This window comes from Solanum stenotomum, chromosome 12 (assembly GCF_019186545.1).
Source record: "Solanum stenotomum isolate F172 chromosome 12, ASM1918654v1, whole genome shotgun sequence".
Classification (NCBI taxonomy): Eukaryota; Viridiplantae; Streptophyta; class Magnoliopsida; order Solanales; family Solanaceae; genus Solanum; species Solanum stenotomum.
In genome coordinates this window covers 3,022,661-3,041,047 of record NC_064293.1, presented here as the reverse complement: position 1 = coordinate 3,041,047, position 18,387 = coordinate 3,022,661, and the positions used below count along the sequence as shown (strand labels likewise).

Genomic DNA, 18,387 nt, shown 5'->3' with positions numbered 1-18,387 from the left:
ACTAAAGGGCCTATTTTTACTCTATAAAAGCAAGCAGCAAGCTCAAATAGATATTTCCATCTATTCTCTTTCGCTAAACCCTAAAGTTTTCCCTTAGGGTTTTATAGTTGTCTCCTCCTCCCGCTGTTTCCTTCTTTTCCTCCCCCACAACTTGTAATGGGTAAATCTATCAAGAAGTCCGCCACCAAGGTTGATGCTGCTGTAGTTGCTCCAACGAAACCCATGAAGAAAGGTTTGATCTTTTCCCCCCTTTTTGTTTTGTTGATTTTATGTTTTTTCTTGTTATGGGTTCTAAAGTTTGAACCTTTTGACTCTTTTAATTTGTCTGATTGAGGTTTTCTTGAAAATTGTGTGTGGTTTTCGTTTTTATATGCTTTGTTTGTTTTTTTTTTTTTTTTTGTGTTTTTTTAGCGTCCATGGATGGTGTGTTGAGCAAAATACTGCTTTTTTTTTTTAACAAGTGCCCTTTCCTTACCCCTAGCGAATTCACAAGGTTGATTTTGATGGTTCTTGTTCTTGGTAGAGGAAAACATATATTGGTTGGTGGTCTGACTAGTTGACTGTATGTTTACAGGGAAGAGAGAAGCTGAGGATGAAATTGCCAAGTTGGTGAGTGCAAAGAAGCAGAAGAAAGATGCGGTTGTAGCACAAGCTGTTGAGAAAAAGAAGACTGATGTCAAAACTCAAAAGAAGAACAAGCAAGAAAGCAGTTCCTCTGACGATAGCTCCTCTGAGTCGGAAGATGAGAAGGTAATGCATGCACCTAATTCTTTTCATGTAGTCTGTAAAGAATTTTGATTTGTATTGCAGTGAATAACTGGCTTCATGTGTCTTGTTCTTATTTTGTATGCAGCCTACTAAAGCAGTGGTGCCTCCTAAGAAAGTGGCTCCTGCCAAAAAAGGAAAGGTAGCCAGCAGTTCTGACGACTCAGATTCTTCAGATGAGGATGAAGTAATTTACTATCTAACAGCTGCTATGTGTATTTTTGATAGTATTTTGTCTTGTTTGGTAACTGACTGCTGGTGTTGTGATGGTGTATAGGCTCCTGCTAAGAAGGTTGTTGCAGCTTCAACTAAGAATGGCGTTGCTGCTAAGAAGAAAGATGAGTCAAGTGATGATTCGGATGATAGCAGCTCCGAGGAAGATGTACCTGCACCCAAGAAACCTTCTACTAATGGCGCTAAGAAAGACGAGTCAAGTGATGATTCTGATGATAGCAGCTCTGAGGATGATGCTGTTGTTAAGAAGGCACCTGCTGTTGTTAAGAAGGCGCCTGCTGCTGCCTCTAAAAAGGAAGAATCCAGCGATGACTCCAGTTCAGATGATGATGTAAGGACCAGATATGCAAATATTTTCCCTTGACAACTTACTTATGAAATTGGTACCATGTTAGATATGCTATCAGCGCTTTGATACTATAATTGATTGTCTTTTTGACAGGAACCTCCCTCTAAGGTAGCTGCTCAACCTAAAAAAGCTCCTCAAGCTGTGAAGAAGGCTAGTGACAGCTCTGATGATTCTGATTCTGATTCTGATTCTGATTCTGATTCAGACAAGGTTTGACCACTTGATTGTTTTGTGTTATTTTTGTCCTATTGTATTTCATAGAATCCATTAACACTTGCGTAATGATCTTAGATGTATTTTTGAGTATGTTTGTATGATATTTTTGCTGGATTTGCATGGTTGTCTGATTATTTCCTCTCTTTAGGTAAAGGCTGCTACTGAATCTAAAAAGGCTGCTACTGTATCCAAAAAGGTATGCCTGAGTTCCTTTCCTGGCATACTGCACTTCTTTGTTTGAACAATATTAGTATTTTGTTAGCCAAGGTTTTTATATTTTATAAGTTCATTGCTTTTGTAGGTTGCTTCATCTGATGATGACAGTGAGGATGATAGTTCTGAGGAGAGTGATGAAGAGCCTCAAAAGAAAAAGAGCAAGGTCTCAATATGTTTCATTTGTGATGTTTCAATTTGTATTTCATTTTATTTCACGCTCTAACACTTGTGTTTCACAGGCCTCTACCACTCCAGTTGTCTCAAAAACTCCAGAGAAGAGTAGTTCTGAGGAATCTTCTGACTCAGAGGACTCCTCTGAAGATGAGGAGGGTGACAAACCATCCAAAACTCCCAAGAAGGTCATATATTTTCATATCTTTGGGTTGATCAGCATTTTTTTTTTGGCATCATCTGCATCTTTCATATTAGTGGCCTCATAGGTCTTCCAGTTGGATTTAGCTTGCATTGTTTTCCCTTTTTTTAATTATTGTTTAGCTGTTCCTAAGATGTAAGTTTGGACTTTTTCAATTTATAATTAGTCAAATAAAATTGTCTGAACTGTGGGAGGTTTTCTTGCTAAATCAGGGTGCTGATGTAGAAATGGTTGATGCTCCTTCTGCTAAAGCTGTAAGTGAAGCTTTATATAATTTTGTTCTTAATTGTTAGTTTTATAAAATTATATTTGCATGTATTTTACTTGGAACTGTTTTATTTTAAAATGCAGCAACAAACCCCTATTACTCCTAAAGCCCAAACTCCAGGGGGATCGAAAACATTGTTTGTTGGAAATCTATCCTATTCAGTCGAACAGGCGGATGTGTGAGTTATTATTGAACTTTTCCAGTACTTTGTCTGTGTGATAATAGTGTGATATATCTAGGACTTATAAAAGAAGGCTTTTTGCAGGGAGAATTTCTTCAAAGATGCTGGAGAAGTTCAGGAAGTGCGCTTTTCGACACATGAGGATGGTTCGTTTAAGGGCTATGGTCATGTTGAGTTTGTCACTGCTGAAGCTGCACATAAGGTAGTTTTTTTTTTCATAACCAACTAGTCTGAATGCATGCTTGCTTCTATGATCTGGACAGTGTGATAGTATATTAAAATAAGGCCCATTCCTCTCAATCTCTCTCTTTCAAAGTGAAGTGACTCTCCATTAAATTCCAAGTTGTCAAAAAAGAAAATATGTTGAACTTAAAGTTCATATTTATATATATACACACACATGTATGTATGTGTGTATACATATGTATGTATGTATATGTAAATATGATATGTTATGCATCAGTCTCACTTGACCATGAACCTAAATTGGAACTTCAAAGATTAAAGTGCCTACCATAATTGTATAGATAAAGATGAACACCATCCATTACATACATTGACCTGATTAGTTTTTTTAGTCCCCTGTGAATGGAATGCTAAAATCTGTTGTTTATCAATTTAGGCACTTGAACTTAATGGGCATGATCTTTTGGGCCGTGATGTGAGGTTGGACCTGGCTCGTGAGAGGGGAGAATATACACCTCGCAGTGGGTATGCAATCTCTCTCCCCTTATTCCTTCCATTTAAGCTGAAAGTAAAGACATCAATTTCTCAATGGGTATCTTATGTTATGTAGGAGAGATGAGAACTCATTCCAGAAGCCGGCGGCTAGAAGTGATGGAACAACAATTTTTGTCAGGGGCTTCGACAAAAATGAGGCTGAAGACCAGGTCCTTGTCTTGAACCGTGTTGTTTCTCACAATTGTCTGTGACACTTCCCTTTGATGTCTTGAGATGTTCTAAATATCATATGCTATTGCAGATTAGGAGTTCACTGGAGGAGCACTTTGCATCTTGTGGGAAGATCTTTAAAACAAGAATTCCTACAGACCCAGAAGGCTATATTAAAGGGTATTTCTCATTTTCACGTGCATGCTTTCTCATTTTTGATTGTCCAGCTTTGCCTCCTAACAATTTGTAGGTCGATAGGAGCATTTGTTTTTTTTACTGATGACTGTTAATTTGGCCTTCTCTTGCAGGATGGCTTATATTGAGTTTGCAAATGGTGATGCTGATGCTCTAAACAAAGCTCTTGAGCTTGATGGATCAGAAGTTGGAGGGTTTAGCTTGAATGTGCAAGAAGCAAAACCAAGGGGTGACAGTTCAGGTGGAGGTGGCAGAGGTTTTGGTGGTAGAAGTGGTGGTAGGGGTGGAGGTAGAGATAGTGGTGGTAGATTTGGCGGTCGTGGTGGTGGAGGCCGCTTTGGTGGTGGTGGCCGCTTTGGTGGTGGTGGACGCGGTGGAGGTGGTGGACGTTTTGGCAGTGGAGGCAGAGGACGAGGAACTCCCAACAAGCCAAGCTTCACTCCATCTGGTAATGTCATTGTATCTGAACTTTTACTGTTTACTTGGGGAAAAGATGAGTCCTTTTACCTGTCTCCCCTACTACTGCATCCGAACCTTTTGGTTCTTTTAATTTTTTTAAAACATTGTACATGGTTGGTTGTGCCATATTGATGAACAAATGCTACTGCACCGAATCTCACCTATAGCCATAGATATCTCATGGGAAGAACAAAATAGCGGTTCTGAACTGTTTTTGAAGTCTCGAATTTCATTATTTTCTTGGCTAATTCATTTTAATGTTGTGGTAATTTTGCAGGTAAGAAGACTACCTTTAGTGACGAGTAACTTTGTCGCTGGGACTCTATGGCCAACTTATCTTGATCTCGTGGACGTTTTATCTTATTTTAAAAATATTATAAATTTTGTTAGCAAGAACTTTAGTAGTTAGTAGACAAGTCGGATAATTTTGTTTCTTTTGAGTTTATGTACCATTCTTTGTGGGTGGAAAATGAGTTTGTTCATTGTTGATATCCAGTGTTTGGTATCTCTTATATAATTGCTTCATATGACAAGTTATTTTTCATAACCCTTGTGAAAAATACAATAATGTTATTGATGTAGGTAAGGTAGAATAACCTCCTCAAACATCAATGTAAATTTTCCCTTGTTTATTATATGCTCAACTCCACCTCAAAAATTTTCACCATAACAAAACCCCGCTCCTTCTCCAAAATAATATACAAATACCCTTATCATTGAACCATCAGAAATTCAAAATTAGATAGATTGTGATTTCTCCCTCAAAGATGATCTCTATTTATGATAAATTCTTTATCCACACAAGTTTCAATAATTAGAGACATCTAAAATACTTGTTTGATCGAGTTGAGGTGTCTCAATGAAATTTTGAGGAATATAATTGTTGGAATATCAAATTGGTAAAAATACAAAGGTCTTTCAAATCAATATATGATTAAAGCATGAAAGGAGTCGAGATTGAAAATACTAAAATAGACTGTTTATATACTTTTATGCATGCTTCTTAATAAAATGCGTAGTATGATTATTCCTTTTCAGAATATCCAGGTACTCCTGTGAGAATTGATTAAGTTGATTCGATTGAAGAAAAAGAAGGATAGAAAATGAATGTTTTCTTTCTTTTGAGTATTAAAAAGGAGAGGAGATGTAGATCGTCTTTATATGACAACAATTGTTATTAAACTTAATGCTGAAATTATTTGATATGTGCAGATACTGCCTTTACTTTGTTAATGTGGACACTTTTTTTGTTGTTAAAACTAGTAATATTGCTAACGTGGATATCCAAATGCAATAAAACCATAACTGGATTTTGAAGCAAAAAAAAGAGATAAGAACTTTGAATGAGCATTGCACTGTTTGAAACTCAGTGCATACAACTTTCCCTAGGTGTGCAGAGTATCAAAGTTTTGGGCTAACCACTTTTGGTTTATGATTATGTATTTTTATGCAGGAAATGATGAGATATTTTTACGTATGATTAATAATCGAATAACTAAATCAAATCAAATCGAATCGAAATCGATAACAACCAAATCGATAAATATATATTATATTTGGTTTTATGAATTTAAAAATGATTAAATTGGTTTGGTTTTTATTTTGATCAATAACCGACCCAAACCGACCTGTGAATACCCCTATACACAATTAATAATAATTATATCAAGATTATAAAAAATAACTACATTTAATGGACTATATAATATTTTTTATAAAATATTTATATCTACTTGATCCATTCAATATATATAAAATGTATTAATACAAGAAGTCAAGATAGAACTTCTTGAAAATATTAAGTTTTTAATTCATTTACTTCATAATTAATAGGGATAAAATGGTAAATTCACTATGTAAATCATTGTTTTCTTAATAGGTGTGTCAATTCAAAAGTAAACAAGTAATTAGGGACAAAAGAAGTACTATATCTCAACATAAGGATGATTGATAAAAAAATGAGAGAATAAAGATGAACTCATCTCATCATCATTACATTTGTAATTAGTATTAAATGTCATTTAAAATTGAATAAATTTGACAAGAAATATATATTTCTTGTGTAACAAAAGGCCCAGTGAAATAGCAAATGAGCAGAAGATATATGGTTGTTTTACACCAAGAAAACATAAAAACAAAGAGAAAACAAAAGAATGGAAGAAAAAATGATCACTTTCCAAAATATAGTAGTAGTGTATCTCTCTCTCAAAGACCAGCCATAAATGGAACACCAGCTGCAGGAAGCCATTTGTTTCCCTGAATGAAAGGCTTTACTGTGAACTTGCTAGCTATTTTACTTGTAAGTCCCAATTTCAAGCCTTCCCAATTAACTCTGTTTTTTGTATTTGCCCCTGCTCCAGTATTGTTATACTCAGCATAAAATATGGTACTTGGAGCTGTGGTTCCAACCCATGGCATCCATCCATTTGGATGAATGAAACCTCCCAAGTTTGATTCCATGAAAACAGTTGTTGAGTAATTCTTCCATGGCCTTCCTAAAAATGTATTGATCCCAGTAAGGTTTCCCCACGGCATAACACTACAGTTTTGGATAGAAATTCCAGTGTTTTGATTTGGATCAACTTTTCCTTGAGCTGTGATGGTGTTCTGTTGCCCACTCATTGGTATTCTTGGAAGAATGTTGCAGTTTTGGAGTACAACAGCTGAGTTACCAAAGATGAAATCCACTGTCCCATAGATATCACATTCTTTGTAGAATTGTCTGTTGGAATGAGCATAAAGAGTGTCTTGGAACGCGTCCATTCTGCAGCGGTAGAACACTGATTCATCTGCTGTTGACATTAATGCAACTGCTTGATGCTTTGCTGCACCAGCTGTGTTTACAAATCCAATATCACGAGCCACAAATCCCTTTCCAAACACAGCTGCAGAAACACTACTATGTTCATATATATATAATTATTACCTACTCTGTTAGGAATCACTAATCAGAATTAAGAAACTTACCGAAGGTGGCACTTTGGAATGTAGGTGTTCCATCAATAAAGTTACGGTTACCAGAAACGATGGTAGCATCTTTTCCATCACCAATAATCATAATGTTCCATTTAGTCTTCTCAACCCTAACATTCTCTTTGTAAACACCCTTTTTCACATAGATCACAAATCTCTTCTTGCTCTTCTCTGGTGCAGCTTTTAGTGCTGCCTTAATGCTCTTGTACTTCCCTGAACCATCTTTAGCCACTACTACATTCACCTTTATCTTTGTTTCTGATGATTTCTGCAGCAGTTTCCTGTCATTTGATGACGACAACCAGCTCGGGTACTCATCATCATTATCATCTTCATATCCCATCAAACGTCTCCTCTTTCCGATAGCACCTAAGCTGGTAATGGAATTTTCTAACGAGCTTATAAGTGCCAAGCTGTTACTGGTGTACCGGGTGGAGTTGTTCAAATTCTGTCCTGCAGCTTTGCGTATGGCACTATTTGATGTGACATTTTCAAAACTATCAATACAGGTCTGCTGATAAGTCCCTGCAGAACTCAACCATGTCTTTAGATCATCAAAGGCATCGAGTAAAGAGGTTTCAGCAACGGACAACGTGTCATTCAGATGATCAAACGCAAGGGATAGAAGCTCGTGACAACTCTGGATAGCTTTAGCAGCTGCTGGATCATTGATGTTTTTGAATGTATCACTCTTTAAGAAGTTATCGGAGGCACCAGAGAGCTCGTTGAGGGCAACTAGAACAGACATCTTGTAGATATCTTGAGGTTTGAGAGCATTGCCTTTTGCAGCATATGGGGAAAGGCTGGAGATACATGAGTCGGGATAGAGGGTTAGATTGCATACAGCACTAATGGTTGAGGTCATCGACGAGACATTATCATTTTGTTGGGAAGATTTGTTTTTGTTGTGAGAAACACCACCAACCACTGCCCCGATAACGATGGACACAAGAACAATGGATGATATGGCAATAATTATGATTCTCTTCCTCGTCTTACGACGAGCCATGAGCCTCTCATTGTCTAGTTCGTCAAGCTTTCCCCATGGATTAAGAGAGGCCATGGTGATTGATGTATGATGGATGCAAATAAAATTAAATTAAATTTAGATGAATGGGCTGTTTTTGATGTACAAATTTGGCTCTTATTTATACAAAAAGAAAGAGCAATTATATGACTTTGAAAAATGAATATAATTATTTTAAAGACAAAAACGCGGGAATTAAGTACGTGCAAGGCATCACCAAAGTGGAAATTATTCTCATTTTGGCTATCGACGTGTTTCTCATGTCTTCTTTTTCATAATTTCCCCCTAACCACTAACTCATAAATAGAACTTCTTTCATCACCAAGTCCACCAACATTTCTCCTATAGTATATTCACCTAAAATATTCCTCTAGTCAAACCCCCAATCTATCTATTTATCTATATTAATTATATATTATAAAGTACGTACAAAACTTCTTGAGTTATAAAATTAAATTATCAAAATGTTCATCAAAGCTAAACTTCGTTTTTGACATTCACTTAAGCACTACTTAATACTTATTTTGTCCCAATTTATGTGACACTTTATTTTGTTTTTCAAGAGTCAAATAGTTTATGTTTGATTAGAAATTTGTGCATGGAATCTTCTAATGTTTTGAAATGAAATTTATATATTTGTAAACTACGTAAAAAGTACTCCAAGTCACAATAATTAACAATTCAAAATATTTAAATGATATATGAAAACTTTACGGTCAAAGATAGATTTGTTTGAATATAGAAATCCAAAAGATGCCAAATAAATTGGGACAGAGGGAGTATTATTTTTGTACAAAAATATAGATATATATTTCACTTCCTCGGTTTTAATTTGTTTGGCTTACTTTCCTTTTTTTTTACCTCCATTTCAATTTGTTTGTATTACGTTCCTTCTCTAATCCGTTTTTTTAAAAAGATTACTTTTTACAACTATTTAATTCTATTTTTTTCACATGATATTTTTAAGATCACAACATTCAAAATTTTTCTTTATTTTCTTAAACTCCATGTCAAATCAAAATCAGATAAACAAATTTAAATCGGGAGTAACAAATAAGATAATGATAAAATCTATATCTATATATAATATAAAAGAAAAATATATATAAAGTGATGTGACACCTCTCTATGACCTCCATTTATATTTACCTTTTTGTTTGGACACTAGTGAACAAAGTTGTGTTTAGCGCGATCATGAATAAGTTAGTGAATTATATACAGTATAAGAGGCTAGGAAACAGATGTTGGACGACATGACTGCTTCCTAGCCTAGGGGTATTTTTGGAATTATCTATTTTTGTGCTTTAAAGGTATTGTATTTAACTGCTTTATGTGTGCGTTTTTCCTGTTGGACCAAAAAGTCAGCCACTTTGGTTTGAATCAAAACAAAAATGTGTAGCTTTTTGAAATTGTAGGACCTGTTATAAAATAAAGATAATGTACTAAAATTAAGAAGACAAATAGATGAGAAAATATTAAGTGTAGTCTTTTTCTTTTTCGATTACTTTTGCCTTATGTTATGTTTCAAGAAGAGGGCTATATATACATATATATAATTGGGCACCTAGTATAATATATGGATATTTATTTGCCATGTATATACTTGAGCACCAAGTATATTGTATAACTAGCTTACAACATATATTATGTTGCGTGTATCCATTTTACACACAATGTATATTGTGTACATTTATGTTACTACACAAAGTATACTGATGTGGACATCATTTTACAATACTCCCCTTTGAATGTCCATGTAAAAGAAATTTTTTAGTGAAAACAAAAGGTGTAGTAATATGCTTTGTTTTAGTGTCTCATTAAAAATCTTTACCAGAAAAATTCAGCGGGATAAAACTCGATTAAGGGAAAAAGAGTGCAACACGTATTTACTCCAGTGATGAAGATACACTTAACAACTTGAATATGACGTAGTCCAATCTTGTATTTCAGCTTCTAAAAGGTTGGAGTTGATAATGCCTTGGTGAATGTATATGCTAAGTTATCACTTGAACGAATTTGTGAGCATTTGCTTCATACTTCTTTTGAACACCATGAGCAAGAAAAAACTTTGATGAAATATGTTTTGTTCTGTCTCTTTTTATGTGTCTTCCTCTTAATTGAGATATACATGCAACATTGTCTTCATATAATGTTATTGGAATGTCTCTTTTAAAAGAAATGTCACATATTTCTTGGATGTGTTGAGTTATTGATCTCGATCAAATATATTTTTGACAATCACTCGGTTTATCATCTTGTCGGCATAGACAAATAAATTGTTTGACTTGTTAGTAGCCATAACAAAGAACTGATGTCACGCCCCATAATATACCCTAAGTGTAACATGACATATATAACCCCGAGAGGCCCTACACAAGCAACTTAGCAAACATGAATAAGTTCATAGGTTCTTTTCAATTAAGATTTTATTACTTAATTTCTATCTTCTAATGCATGAATTGAATTATTTACATGATTTTTAGTCGAATCCATTTGAAACCATGTATGATCCATGATTTTTGACTATGAACACATGATTTTTGACTATGAACACTTCATAACATGTATACCAACACTTCAACGCATACATGCCATCAACACTAAGTCCGTAAGCATCAAACACAATTTCCAACACAATCAATCACAAGGTTTACAATGATAATGATGTATGATGCAATGAAATGAAATGTCAAAAAACAGTGATTTATGTCTGTCCTACGATACTTATCCGTTGAATATCAAGATGAAACCCATGGGGAACGCACAATGTCCATGTATTCACCGGAACCATTTCACATCTATATAATCATGAATCGGCAAAAAACACTTACCATCAGCATTGCTGGCATCATTACCCATCGACATAATCATCAGTCGCTATAACCATTTCCCATCAACATCGCTGGAACCATTTCCCATCGGCATTATCACAACAAGTCTCTTTATAGTGTTTCAGAATCAATGCAAATAGACCTGTTCAAACAAATAAATTGACTATTTCTACCACAAAACTCCAATCTCAATTAGCAATTACACCCACAATTCTAGAAATTGAATGTAAAGAAATGAAGAAGGGACAAGATAATTTACAAATAAGAACATAATCTTCAAACCCAATTGTGAATTGTGAGGCAACTTGCCTTCAAAGTCTCAGCCTCAAATTGGAATCTACAAGTTTTTTTCTACTCCGAGCTAAGAAGATGAATTAAAATTTTGTCTAATGTCACGACCCGGGAGCACCCCCAAGTCGTAACAAGGCGTACTCGACCCCGAAGGGGTCTTATACAAGCCANTTAATGACTGTTGGTAAGTGTAAAAAGGGGTTCTGGGGTAACTTTTGTGAAATTCCCCATTTGCCTAGGTTCAAACATTTGTACCTTAGCGGTCGCAACAACTAACTCGTGCGGTCGCAATGAGTAGTGTTGTTGGGTCATACGATCGTGAGATATGGATTTCTTGGGCAACGTAATCGCAAACTCTACTTCACGCTGTCGCAATGAACAAACTTCTACCAGTTCCACTTTCTTCCAATTTGACCTCTTCTTGCTTCAATTACACTTGGTTTCTTCAAACATCTTCTAAATCAACTATCCATTTCATTTTCCTGTAAATATGAAGAAAACAACATTAAAAGCACCAATAGTAAACACAGAAAGCCAAAATAACTATGAAAAGAGCCTAAAATATGTGGAAAACTACCACTCATCAACACCCCGAACCCAAGGAGTCATTCTCTTCCTGAAGAGCTGATGAGCATAGGATATAAATTCAAAACAGATATGTGTGTGGTCTTCGTGTACCTCCACCTACAGAGCTGGCTATGCCCACCATCTTTATCTTTGTCTTCCCGTCCTACCGGGGTCCGCCTCTTATTCCACATTCCTATACTAATCTAATTTGGATTAAGATACTTAGAAACTATGCTTGTCCTCAAGTAAAAAAAAATTAAAAACACAAGATGCTCTCATTTCAACAAACACCATAAATCAATTTCACCATATTACAACAAGCACAAAGGCGTGCATTATTCAAGATGTTCCAAAATTATGCCCCTCTCCTTTATGATATTTTTGGTGAGGAGGCGTTCATACAATTGGTGGCATTTGACGGACACAAGCCACTATGATCAAAGATTTTATCCCCTATGATATTTTCTTCCATTTTTTCTTCATCTTGATTCACGTTGTCGGCCATTCTTTGCAAATATAGTACCTATACAAGATGCAAACATGTCAAATGAATGCAAAGGTACATCAAGCAATGTATTATCAAGCAATTAGGCCAAAAAACTAAGTGAAAAATTAATCGAGGGAACAAGGGTGAAGCTATTTTGGCAATTTTCACTGCCAGGCAGATGACTCATCGTGATCGCAGATGGTTCCACGAGATCTCAAGCCTCACCTTCTCAAATCATCGCTATCACGGGATAAGACATCACGATCACGAGATTTTAAAATTTAACACATCGTGATCGCGGATAGTATTTCAGCCTAGAAATTTTTTTTCCCCTTAGACACCCTCAAGACAAGGATAGTCAACAATACTACTCCCCAAAATCAGGTTTCAATCACAATTCATGATCAAACAAAGATAAACAAATTAGGGTGAGAATCAACCTTTTTTCCAAAAAAACTTACCTATTTTTATATTGATCAAGAAAGGAGGGAAGAGATCATACTTTAAGGGAAATGCAAAATGTTAAAGGGGATTCTTGCTAAAAATAATGCAAGAACACGTGATATTATAGAGGGGGAGTTTAATAGGCGTTTGGAGAGGTTGTGAGTACACAAAACTTGATTTTTGAACTGCTGCCTTTTTAAATTCACGCGAGTCATCATGGTCGCGATCCCACTAGTCACGATCATGACAAGCAACATTTTATCCGTTCATGAACCCGTGTTATGGCTCTCATGATCGTTGCATCCAAAGTTTATTCATCGTAATCACGACCGTTAACTCTTGTGATCGTGATGAATACTTTGATGTTAAACCTGATGAGGCTATTGTCCATTCGGGCGATGGCAGGGTAGAAAGGGCTATCAGCCAAATCATTTGGGCAAACCTGATCGTGCCAAAAGTGTTCCCACTCCCATTTTAAGGTGATTTCACCAAAAACTTCAATCCCACTCATTTTTGTGGTTTCAAACCTGTCAAAACAACCAGCACAAACTTTGGAACTATGACAGTTAGTCAAAAATAAAAATTCTAAGCTATTCTAAAAACCAAAAACTCGAAATTACACTTATTTTGATACCATGGGTTGCCTCACATCAATCACACAATTTAATGTTGCGGTGTGACGCCGGATATGTCACCCTTTCTCTTTCCACTTCGAGGTAATGAATCTTCTCCCCAATTTTAGATCAATTTCACTCTGAAGATCATAGGGATTACAAGAGAGAATCAATACTTTCACTCAATCTCTCCACTTGTAAGACTTACATTTCTTACCTAATTTCAAATCATATTTTCGTTTTGAATCATTGGGAAACAATGGGAGACCACTAGGCCATTTGAGAATCGAACTTCATGATTCTTGGCCTTCAAGTGAGTGACACTATGAATTTCAAATGAACTAGAATTTTCATCTATGATCTTTTTGGATTTTTCTTGCAACTATAGTATCATTTCTTTGATTTCGGCATCTTGGAATTTTATTGGCTTGACTTGATTGCATAACCTCAAGATTCCATCTATGTCTATCTCAACCCCTTCTTCTTGACACTCCAACTCTACTTCACCTTTGTTAGCCATTTGACAAAGAGTCTGTAACACCCCGTATGCTAGAACTACCAAAAATATAGATTTTTCAGAAATTGCAGGTGCAACCCATGGTTGCCACCCACGGATCGTAGGGTGACCCACGGTCCATTCTGGTGATCTATGGATGGCCACCTGCAGCCCTCCCTAGAAGCATTCCAGAATCCAGCTAAGAGTCCACCCACGCCGGGACCTACAGACCATAGGTCAGGCCACAGTCCGTGGTCCAGGGCCGTGGGTCAGCCCTCAATTTTCAGTCCCAGAACCCCCCAAAATATTATTCTAAGTCCAGACCTACGCCAGGACTTACGGACCGTAGGTCAGACCACGGTCCGTGGTCCAGGGCCGTAGGTCGGACCCCAAATTTCTAACCCCAGAACCGCGAATGATGGTCGACAAGAACAGACGGTCGGTCCATCCACGGTCCGTCAGTGACCTCGATAACTTTTAAGTCAGGGGTCGTTTGGTCTTTTCCCTATGTGTTGGACCCCTAAACTACGTCGTTTGACCCCTAAACTATGTGGTTTTGATCAGTTTTAGCATAGTAAACAAATTAGAACTTACCCTGATCAGTCATTTACCAAAATCATTGAAACGTAGAGCAAAACAGGGAGAAAGAGACGCCAGTTTTCCTCCAAGAACACGCAACAAGGTTTTCATCAATTCCAGCCTCAAAATTGAAGGATTTCTCTGTGAATTTCGTCACAAGGTATGTGGGATTTCATTGGTGGATTCCTTTCATCCACTAGGTCCCTAGATTTTAGTTAGAACCTTGATTCCCTTAATATTATATAGACCTAGGGTTTCTTGAATGTTAGAAATTGTTGGGTTTTAGCTGTTAGAATGATCCAAATTAGATTTATCATATTGTTGCTTAGCTTCTTGTATGATATTCAGAACCCTAGTTGTGTAGAGTCGTTTAGTTCATGAAATATACTTGCTAGGTCAGATTATTCAGATATACATACTTCAGTTTACGAATGTCACATTATCAGTCATAATTGGTGCATTCTTGATGAGTCCATAGATTGGACTCATTCAGGGCTATATTTTAATAGGAATAGTGTCCTCAAATACTTGTTTATCTCAATTACTGATGAATAACCTTGAGTTTCAGGTATTTTGAGTTTGAGGCAAAGCATGGACACTACTTGGCAAAAAGGAGCAAAAAAGATGAAAAGAACGAAGAAATGAAGGCCTGATGATTGCCGAGTCCACTTGGTGACTCACTGATAGGTTTTGCTTTGCCTTTTGTTCCAGTGTGCTGATCCCTGAAGGAAAGGATCAAATATACGGTAAAAGGGAGCAGTTGGCGCATCGCCGAGTAGATCGGCGAAGCAGTACCATGTCGCCCAATGATCTAAAACACGACGATGCTGAAGGCTAGTGCTAGACGGTGATGAACTACACCAAAGGGCGAATCGCCGAGTTGATCGATGATTTCAACTAACGACGCCGAATGATTCGCTGCAGCACAAATCTGTGAAAACTATAAATACTAGTTAGATGTGTAGTTTTAACAGTCGAACAATTATTATAATTTTCATAGAGAGTAGTAGTTTTTCATATTTTTGCTCTGAGTTTGAGAGGGTTTTGAAGACTTGAAGAAGAAGAGGGTTTCATCTCCAAGGATTTAGACTTAGGTCTTGGATTCTTCATTCTTGGCCTGTAACAAGACTTAAATCTTCATACCCATTTGAATGCAAAATCATTTAGGTATAAATTTCTATCTCTTGATGTGTGGCTAAAAACCCCAATTCTTGGGGTGTGATATTGAGAATATGGGTTAGATTAGTTGTTGGGTCTTGCTTGCTGATAGTCTATTTGTAGTTTAAATGTGATATCGTTTAGTGGTTGTGGATGAAATTAATGAGGTTGTAGTTGCAAATATAGTCTCATATATGTGTTTTTGGCTTGCTCGAAAGAGAGGTCGTAAAACTAAGACCACTAAATTGATGGCCAATGCGAGCGGGTCAACATGGTTCAACTCAAGAGAGTGAACCCTAGTCCCATGTCCACACACTTAGCTTGAGAGAGTGAGTGGGTTAAGGCGAAGGCTGTTCTTCATGCAACAAGTGGGTGTCCGAGAGGAACCCATTTGAAATGGGGTAAGTTGCTCGAGAGAGAACTTATCCCTATTAAAGTCTAGCCTAGTCACAATTACTCTATAAGTTCTCTATTAAAAGCATGTACCCAATAATCTTGTTTATCCCGTGTTCCTAATCACATCTCAAGAATCCCCCTCTTATTTATTATATTTCTTTGTTATTTTCGTTGTTTTTCCTTACTTGTGACAAAACTCCCATTGTTAATTGACGTTTGCGTCAACCTTTTTTTTTGATTTACAATGTTTTTCTTCGTTAATGTCTTTAGCTACGACTAATTAAAATTAAATTCTTATTTTCTATTAATTCTCAAAACCACTCCCTTGGGACTCGACCCCAAACTTTGGTTGGGTTAATATACTATTACACGATTGTAGACACTTGCATCGAAAGTTGTGTCTTGATTACGCAAACATCAATTCTCAGAGTTTGCATGTCAGAAATTGAGCTATCCAGTACTTCAACATTTTAGTCATAATATTGCTTATATACATTCTAATTGGGAGTAGGCTTAGACCGATTGGACTAGGGTTCAGCATACCCGCATAATCCCAATACTACGTGCCCCCGTAGGTTTAGAAGTCCCCTCTGTGGGCATTACATCTTAGTGATCACTCCAGTCATGCCTCTATACCTCTGGCAGGGTATATTGGATCCTCTCGATGGGGTGTATACAATTCCACATTTAGCTCATGTGGTTTTATGTCGGTTAGTAGTAGCTTCCACAGTCCAGTCAGATTCTAGTGCATTGACCATGTTATCAGTTACAGTTAGATTTCAGTCTCAGTATGTTATAAACTTGGTCATTGCATTCAGTTATGTCATGTTCAATATTTTCAGTATAGTATCATGTTCAGAATTATATCATTGCTTTACCACCTTGTTCAGTTATATGTTTTATTCAGTTTTATTCTATCCTGCGTGCTCAGTGTCTTTCAAGTACTGACGCGTACTCGCGCTACATCTTCTTGTGATATAGGTTCAGGTCCTTAGCTTCCAGATCATGCATAGATCATTTACCAATCTCCTGTTCAGCAGCATCAGTGTTGAGTCCTCATTTCCCGAGGACGACATAGATGTTTCTTTTGCTTTTAGTCTTTAGTTTCAGTTTTGTTAGATTTAGCTGCGGCATGTCCCAACACTTCGAGTAAGTTAGAGGCTTATTTCATACATAGTTAGTTTCAACTTTAGTATTTGAGTTTGACTTTTTAGTAGTTGTTAAACTCTCAGTTTTCATATATCCAGACAGTATATGGGTATTCCCCATCATTTCAGTTTATCTTATGATTTAGCTTCCGCACAATATTTTCTTACTTCAGTTTATTTAGTATTCTTATGATATGCCAACAGGGTTAACTTGGAGTCACTCATGATCCTAGGTCCCGTATCCGCGTCCTGGGGAAGCTTCAGGGAGTGACAAAGTCTCACCTATTCCGATTCTTGTTTTAATGTCAACGTCCAAAGATCAACTCCAAATCCAAGTAGGATCATCTCAAGACACCAAGCTAGGTGCCAATTGTGAAACTCATCCCACAATTGGGAAATAAGATGTAGGCGTTTCTCACTATCTTCAATCCTTTGGGATAAGTTCATAAACAAAGATTCACTCATCAAACCTATTTCTTCCAAACAAGGCCATGGGTCATCAAAATAGGGCTTACAAACCCCAAGCATTTCTTTACACAAGAAGTCATAGAAACAAAACAAAACAAAACAAAACAAAACAAAGTAAAGATACAATTTAGATAGAAACAAGTAAATTAGAAATTCTAAATTAGTTCAATACTCCTAATTGTTTCCCAGCGGTAGTGTCATTTTTGATAATGCTCAAATTACCCTTAAAACAAGTTAAAAGGATAAGCGATCGTCGCCAATAAAATTAACAACTAAGAGTCAGGGCCGAATCTCATAGAGAATAATTTGTCAACAACAAAAAAGACAAAGGATGAATAGCTACCTGTTTGAATCTAAATATGTAATGTACAAGATTATCAAATTAAGATCAATTTATCTAACAAAATAAAGGATTTAGGTATAGACAATATCAAGCCAGTGATAATTTGGATTTAGGGAATTTGGAACTCAACACTCATTGAATGATCCATTGTTATTTCAACACATGCAAATCAATGAAAGGTAGGCTAGATCATCATTAATTAACACTTATCTCCTTTTTGTCTCAAAGTGCTTTATCACAAAATATCCTTTCGGTCTCAATCATGCTCAACAAGCAATCCAATACCTTAATGTAAACTCCTATTTCTAGCAAGTTTAGCATTCAACAAAGAAGACCTAATTTATCTCCTTTCATTCTCAAATTTAGGAATCAACGTCAACCATGATAATTAATCTAATTCTCCGCTTCACAAATTATC

General features: G+C 36.4%; 3 protein-coding genes across 5 annotated transcripts in view; 1 reads left to right on the top strand and 2 right to left on the bottom strand.

The window, feature by feature from the left end:
* Window positions 1–18,387, bottom strand: part of LOC125846589 (uncharacterized) — a 656,804-nt gene that overhangs the window by 46,813 nt on the left and 591,604 nt on the right. The gene's annotated exons all lie outside the window — the stretch shown is intronic.
* On the top strand, window positions 58–4,649 carry LOC125846592 (nucleolin 1). 2 transcript variants are annotated; one of them, XM_049526126.1, is made up of 16 exons: window positions 58–232; window positions 575–750; window positions 854–952; window positions 1,043–1,330; window positions 1,442–1,558; window positions 1,713–1,760; window positions 1,866–1,943; window positions 2,020–2,139; window positions 2,366–2,407; window positions 2,505–2,599; window positions 2,687–2,804; window positions 3,225–3,313; window positions 3,402–3,492; window positions 3,585–3,673; window positions 3,802–4,136; window positions 4,425–4,649. In XM_049526126.1, exons 1-16 carry the CDS (start codon window positions 157–159, stop codon window positions 4,451–4,453), a joined length of 1,890 nt encoding a protein of 629 aa, XP_049382083.1. In that variant the 5' UTR covers window positions 58–156; the 3' UTR covers window positions 4,454–4,649. The 2 variants fall into 2 exon arrangements, with proteins under 2 accessions (XP_049382083.1, XP_049382082.1); XM_049526125.1 differs by having other exon boundaries at window positions 3,399–3,492.
* LOC125846593 (probable pectinesterase/pectinesterase inhibitor 46) lies at window positions 6,232–8,188 on the bottom strand. Its single transcript, XM_049526127.1, has 2 exons — window positions 7,115–8,188; window positions 6,232–7,032 (listed from the first exon to the last, which is right to left on the bottom strand). The coding sequence occupies exons 1-2, from the start codon at window positions 8,181–8,183 to the stop codon at window positions 6,353–6,355; spliced, it is 1,749 nt and encodes a 582-aa protein (XP_049382084.1). The 5' UTR covers window positions 8,184–8,188; the 3' UTR covers window positions 6,232–6,352.

Excerpts from the sequence above, each read along its gene's own strand:
- LOC125846592 (XM_049526125.1), top strand. The coding sequence starts at position 157 with ATGGGTAAATCTATCAAGAAGTCCGCCACCAAGGTTGATGCTGCTGTA. Across the intron at positions 1,761-1,865 it reads CTGCTACTGTATCCAAAAAG|GTTGCTTCATCTGATGATGA; the intron begins GTATGCCTGAGT and ends TTGCTTTTGTAG. Across the intron at positions 2,140-2,365 it reads CATCCAAAACTCCCAAGAAG|GGTGCTGATGTAGAAATGGT; the intron begins GTCATATATTTT and ends TTGCTAAATCAG.
- LOC125846593 (XM_049526127.1), bottom strand. The coding sequence starts at position 8,183 with ATGGCCTCTCTTAATCCATGGGGAAAGCTTGACGAACTAGACAATGAG. Across the intron at positions 7,033-7,114 it reads ATTCCAAAGTGCCACCTTCG|CTGTGTTTGGAAAGGGATTT; the intron begins GTAAGTTTCTTA and ends GTGTTTCTGCAG.